Consider the following 6460-nt stretch of genomic DNA (forward strand, 5'->3'; position numbering starts at 1 on the left):
TCGAACCATTAAAGCAGACCAAAACAGCTATTCCTGCATTTTTCCTGAATAGAAACAAATTCTTTTTAGTATTTATGAGAAGGTGCTGTAGTTTCACAACACTACCAACAAATTTTGCCTCAATGTTGCAACCATTTCTCAATAAATGCAACTTTGTGTTCCGGTGTGTCTTCTCATCCCAAACGGCCAGATTATGGTGAGAGATAACGATGAGCCAATGATGAGACAGCAGTGATACTCCTATATCAAGAGTCCTGTGAGACCCAAACTTGCAGAGCTTAATTCTCTAGAACTGGCTCAAAGATGGCGTGCAGGAAGACCTTCACCCTCACCTTCGTGGTTGTCGTGCTCATCATCGTTCCATTGGTGCATGGTACGAAGTTCAAGGACGTGTTCATGAAGAAGTGTTTGGAGTTCAAAGAGACACGTGACAGGTAAGTCTGGTCCATTTCCACTTCAAGCCGTTGTCCTATGAGTGAACATCAGGGTCATGTATGAATATATTCCTGCTCTAAATGCTCTCGTGTGTCTTTCAGGTGTGAATCCGTCTGGGGTACCTTTGAGAGAGCCTACGTAGGGAAGGACAAATGTACGGTGACTCCGGAAAACTACATTCCACTCATGGATGAAGTCCCCTCCACACATGCATGTGGCAAGGTAAGCATCCATGATCCCACAGTAGAAGAGGGACAGCCTCTAATACAGGGGTGTCAAACTCAAGGCCCAGGGGGGCAAAACTGGCCCGTGGCACAGATACACCAGGCCTGCAAGATCAGATTGTCATGATCTCTGTTCTGTTTCTAGTGCTTTTCCTGGGTTTATTCAGTATAGTTAAGTTTAGTTCTTGAGTCCTCGTGTTTCCCTTGTTCCGTGATTTCCATGTTTAGTATTCCCTGTGTTTCATGTTTAGTTTATTCCCTGTGTCTTATGTTTAGTTACTCCTTGTATTTCATGTCTAGTTTATTCCTTGTTTCATGTCTAGTTTTACTCCCTGTGTTTCATGTTCAGTTTCCCTCCCTGTGTTTTAGTTTCCCTCCTTGTGTTTGGTTCTTTGTCTCCTCCTGTGTTTCCTTTGTTCAGCTTCTAGTGTTTAGTTTTGTCTTGCAGTCCTCGTGTGCTTCTTGTGTTAGGTTCCATGTTTCCTGTTTTACTTTGTAGTTGTCTTTCCTTGTGTGTGATTCCAGTTTTGCTTCCTGCCTGAGTTTCCCTCCACTTTGATGATCCTCACCAGTTTCACCTGTGTCCCGTTATCCACACCTGTCTGCCATAGTGCAATCACTCCCAGTGTATTTAGTCTCTGTGTCTCCCTGTGTCTGTGTCGGTTCATCAGATGTCATTCCTCGTTGTTACTCCCAGTGTTACTCCTCGTGCCTTTCGCTTTGTTTCATGGACTTTTGGTTTTGTGGATTAGTTTAAGTAAGTTCTTTTGTTTGTTTGTTTAATTAAATCAGTTTCTTTGAGTGATCTGCAATTTGGGTCCTTCTCCTTTTGTTTTTGGATTTTTTCTGCCTGAACTCTGTGACACAGATCATATTATTCTAATCATATTCTTATAATGACTGGCCCTAAAATATGAGGTCCACAGATTTCCTCCTGTATAAAAATGGAAACTTAACCTTGATGATATCAAATATCCATAAGTCATAAAAATGTGGAAAAAAAAGAAATTAAAAAAAAAATTGATGAAAAGAAATATGGGAAAATAAATTCATTTGTGTTTTTATTTCATATTTGACCATTTTTATTGCTCAATTATGACTTTAATCTATTATTTTTATTTTTATTTCATATTTTAGCCTTTTATATTTATCATTTTGACTTTTTGTCTCATATTTGACCTTTTCAACTTATAATTTTGACTCTAATATATTGGCTTTTTCAATTTATTGTTTTGACTTTTTACCTCATATTTTGACCTTTAAGGTGCACAGTTTTAATTTCTGAGTCATATTTTTGCCTTAAAAACATGATTGTGACTCACAATCATCTATCAACAGTGCTTATTTTTCTGTCATAATCTATCCCTGGCAAAAATGAGGTTGGCAGTTAAATGTTGACCCTGTTAGGCCCTCAGGTCAGACCTTAATTCAGAATCCAGCTCCTTCTGTGATTGACACCCCTGCTCTAATAAAAGCACCGTCAATGAGTTTTAAAATATTAATTGCAATGAACAACAGGCCTTGTCATTCACTAAAAAATACAAGGAATTGACTGCAAATGTTTTCATCAGTGCTCTTTTTTATGTCTTATTTTTTTCTGTGATTAAGGTTTTGAAATGAATGCAGTATTTCAACAGCATTACAAAGCAGATTTTATCAGTAAATAGAGCAGCACATATGAACGTGACATGGTGTATCAACTCTTTGTTCTTTAGACGATGCTCTGGAGCAAAACCAATGAAGTGGTACACAAGTTCGCTGGGAATGGAGAGTGCTTCATCACCATGAGACACACCTTACTGGGCTACGTGCTCAATGATCTGAGCTGGTGTGGGAAGAAGAACAGCTTGAATAAATCACAACGCCTTAAATCACGGGTGTCAAACTCAAGGCCATGGGGCCAAATCTGGCCCCCAAGATCAGATCATATTCTTATAATACCTGGCCCTAACATATGAGGTCTGCAGATTTCCTCCAGTATAAAAATGTAAACTACACCTGGATAATAGCAAATATCCTCAAGTCATATAAATGTGAAAAAAAATAGAAATTAAAAATAATTAGATAAAAAGAAAAATAGGAAAATAAATTCATTTGTGTTTTCATTTCATATTCTAAAATGTTTATTGCACAATTATGACTTGAATCTATTTTTTGTCCTTTTATTTCATATTTTGACCTTTTCAAAAATGTTAAACTGTGCATCTAAGAGGTCAAAATATGAGTTAACATCAAAATAATTGAGAAGGTCTAAATATTCAATAAAAAGTGAAAATAATACATTGACAGTTAAAATATGAGATAAAAAGTCAAAAATATTAATAAAAGGGCAAAATATGAGATGAAAAGTGAAAACAATAAATTGAAAAAAGCCAAAATATTAGAGTCAAAGTTATACATTGAAAAGGTCAAAATATGAAATAAAAGTAAAAATAATAGATTGAAGTTATAATTGTGCAGTAAAAATGTTAAAATATGAAATGAAAACACAAATGAATTTATTTTCCCATATTTCTTTTCATCAATTTTTTTTTTTATTTCTTTTTTTTCCACATTTTTATGACTTAAGGATATTTGATATCATCCAGGTTAAGTTTACACTTTTATACTGGAGGAAATCTGCAGACCTCATATTTCAGGGCCAGTTATAATAAGAATAGGATATGATCTTTTTGGCCGGGTGTAACTGCACCATGGGCCAGATTTGGCCCCGGGCCTTGAGTTTGACACCCCTGGCCTAGAGAGTAACCTCCCATTTGGTTTGAATAAGTGGAAAGAAGGCAGAGCAAATGTCGACCCCTTACTGAGGAAACAGAAAATTTAAGTAAGCAACTAAAGACTTAAGAACAAGCCCCAAAATCTGTGCACAAAATCACTGAAGAATGCTCTCAAACTTTAAAAACTACAACAATCACTCCCCATTAATATGATTAAATTCTTGCCAGTTATAATAAGAATAATATCTGATCTAGCAGGCCGGGTGTGACTACCACGGGCCAGATTTGGCCCCATGGCCTTGAGTCTGACACCCTTGTTTTACATATTTTTTTAAAAAGTAACCTCCTATATGGTTTGAATAAGTGATAAGAAGGCAGAGCAAATGTCAACCCCTTACTGAGGAAACAGAAAATTTAAGTAAGCAACTAAAGACCCAAGAACAAGCCCCAAAATCAATGAAGAATGCTCTCAAAACTTTAAAAACTACAACAATGACTCCCCACTAATATGATCGATTTCTTGCAGGGAGAAATAATCATCAAATAGTTGAAACTGTGTGAACTAAGCCACTGTGTCTGTCCTAATCCAGAGACTTTCACTGAGCACTGCTGGGACTGTGAGCCAAACCCTGTGAGTTCCTTTTGGACATTAGCCTCCACCAGGGTAAGTAGCCAACAGGAAAGGAAGTTATTGCTATGTAATGTCAAAAATACAGTAAAAATAAAGTCACTTTTCAGTACAACTAATAATGAACGGGTCTGTCTGTAGTTTGCACAACACGCCTGTGATGTCGTCACAGTGATGCTTGACGGGATGCTACCAGAACCATACGATCCAGAGAGGTGAGCAAAGTTTGATTATCTCTTCATGGATAATCTAAATGGATGGACATCTGTATCTCTAACACATATTTTGAACAAAAAAACTCTCAAACCTGAAGTCTTAACTCACCAGGAGGCTGCCACGTTCAGTCCTCTAGGTAGTGCGACATCATCCGGCCTCAGTAGTCCTCTCCCTGTACTCTTTCTATGGTTTAGTCGGCCATCGAGTCTTTATATCAGATGTCAAACTCAATTCTGAATTAAGGTCTGACCTGAGGGCCTAACAGGGTCCACATTTAACCAAACGGTCAACCTCATTTTCACCAGTAATAAATTATGGGGGGAAAATTGCTCTGTTAACAGATGATTTTTAGATTTAAATAGTCAAAATAATCATCTAAAGGCTCAAAATATGAGATCAAAAGTCAAAATGAAAAATGTAAGAGGTCAAAATATTTAAAAGTAAAAGTACAAATACTAGATTGAAGTCATAATTGTGCAGTAAATTTCAAAATACAAAATGAAAACACAAATGAATTTATTTGCCCATATTTCTTTTTATCTAACTATTTCTAATTTCTATTTTTTTTCCACATTTTTATGACTTAAGGATATTTGATATCATCAAGGTTGAGTTCACATTTTTATACAGGAGGAAATCTGCAGACCTCATATTTTAGGGCCAGTTATAATGAGAATATCTGATCCTGCGGGCCGGGTGTAACTGTACCACAGGCCGGATTTGGCCCCCGGGCCTTGAGTTTGACACCCTTGCTTTATATCATGAAAATGCTTGCACTGATAGGGAAGAAAAAACCATGAAGACCTTACGCTCAACGTAAATCAGGGTGAATGTAGTCATAGAGGCAAAATGACGATGAGTCAGGTCAGATATTGGAGCGTATGCTGGTTCAGCTCTGCGCCGTGCCAACCTTGGACCTGTACTGCTCCTGCCTCCAGGTGGCCATCCTCCGCCCCTGGCATCTGGGCCATCCCACCATGTCCTTGGCACCCAGCATGCAGTGAGCCACATTTTTTCAAACTCACCAGTAGGCCGTCCTGTTGACCTTTGACCTACCACCGCCAGATCTCATCAGTTCATCCTTGACATTAGAACAAAGTTTGACAAAAATCCCTAAAAGTGTTCAGAAAGACGGAGAAACCGACCCCAAAACAAAAACACCAAATACGTCCTTTAATAAGATTTACTCCATATAAATCTAAAATATCCTCAGCTCCTTGCTTGTTCATTTAAAACTGCTTTATAAAACTGCCCTTATAAAGCTTTCTTGATGTTTTCTGTCTAAATTTAGCTTCTTTTAACTTTCAGTTTTCTTGGACGTTATGAGATTCCAAATCTGAACTCACCCAAAGTGAAGAAAGTTGCTGTGATTCTGGCCATTGACAGGAATGAGTAAGATTTTATCATTTCTCATCTTCTTTATTCATTCTAATCAAACAAAAACTAGTAGAAAATCTGACCCTGTGACTCCAGTAAAACTTTTGTGTTTCTTTTATTCAGGAATCAGTGCAACAAGGCGTCACTTAAGAACCTGAAGAACTTCCTCAAAGGAAAAAAGATTGACTACGCTTGCGAGGAAGCGCTGAAGTAAGTCCAAAACACTCTTCTATGCTACATCAGTCAAATACATTCAGGTTAATCCTTCTGTTGTTTATTTGTTGCAGGACGGACCTCGCCAAGTGCAAGAATGGAAATCGTCCTGGTGGACACAAGTGCCAGTGTGTGATCGTGTAACAGCTCTACATGATCTCAGCTGTTACAGCACAATAAAAGCATGACGCTTTAATCTGGCATGATTTAATAAAGACCAAAGCAAGGAAGTCATGTTTCTGTGTCTTATTTGACTGGTATTCCTTTAGAATGGGGGTGTCAAACTTAAGGCCTGGGGACCAAATCCAGCCCGTGGTACAGCCACTCCTGGCCCACAAGATCAGATTTTCTTATTATAACCGGCTCTAAAATATGAGGTCTGCAGATTTCCTCCAGTATAAAAATGTAAAATCAACCTTGATGATATCAAATATCCTTAAGTCATAAAAATGTGAAAAATTGAAAATAATTAGATTAAAAGAAATATGAGAAAATAAATTCATTTGTTTTCATTTCATATTTTTAAATTCTTATTGCACAATTATGACTTCAATCTAGTATTTGTATTTTTATTTCATATTTTGACCTTTTCAATTTATTATTTTCACTTTTTATTGAATATTTTGACCTTTTTGGTTTATCATTTTGAC

At 37.1% G+C, this 6460-nt stretch overlaps 1 protein-coding gene across 1 annotated transcript; it reads left to right on the forward strand.

The window, feature by feature from the left end:
• Nucleotides 1–247: 247 nt before the first annotated feature.
• LOC121527535 (ADP-ribosyl cyclase/cyclic ADP-ribose hydrolase 1-like) lies at nt 248–6032 on the forward strand. Its single transcript, XM_041814534.1, has 8 exons — nt 248–434; nt 537–657; nt 2375–2509; nt 3966–4040; nt 4146–4219; nt 5529–5612; nt 5721–5807; nt 5885–6032. Exons 1-8 carry the CDS (start codon nt 304–306, stop codon nt 5952–5954), a joined length of 777 nt encoding a protein of 258 aa, XP_041670468.1. The 5' UTR covers nt 248–303; the 3' UTR covers nt 5955–6032.
• Nucleotides 6033–6460: the final 428 nt, after the last annotated feature.

The sequence above is a fragment of the Cheilinus undulatus genome, linkage group 19 (assembly GCF_018320785.1).
Source record: "Cheilinus undulatus linkage group 19, ASM1832078v1, whole genome shotgun sequence".
NCBI classification, from domain to species: Eukaryota; Metazoa; Chordata; class Actinopteri; order Labriformes; family Labridae; genus Cheilinus; species Cheilinus undulatus.

What these genes read in the sequence shown, in the direction of transcription:
- LOC121527535 (XM_041814534.1), top strand. Translation starts at nt 304, where the DNA reads ATGGCGTGCAGGAAGACCTTCACCCTCACCTTCGTGGTTGTCGTGCTC. An exon ending in GTGGGAAGAAGAACAGCTTG is followed by an intron (nt 2,510 to 3,965) that starts AATAAATCACAA and finishes TGTCCTAATCCA; the next exon opens with GAGACTTTCACTGAGCACTG. An exon ending in GCTTGCGAGGAAGCGCTGAA is followed by an intron (nt 5,808 to 5,884) that starts GTAAGTCCAAAA and finishes TATTTGTTGCAG; the next exon opens with GACGGACCTCGCCAAGTGCA.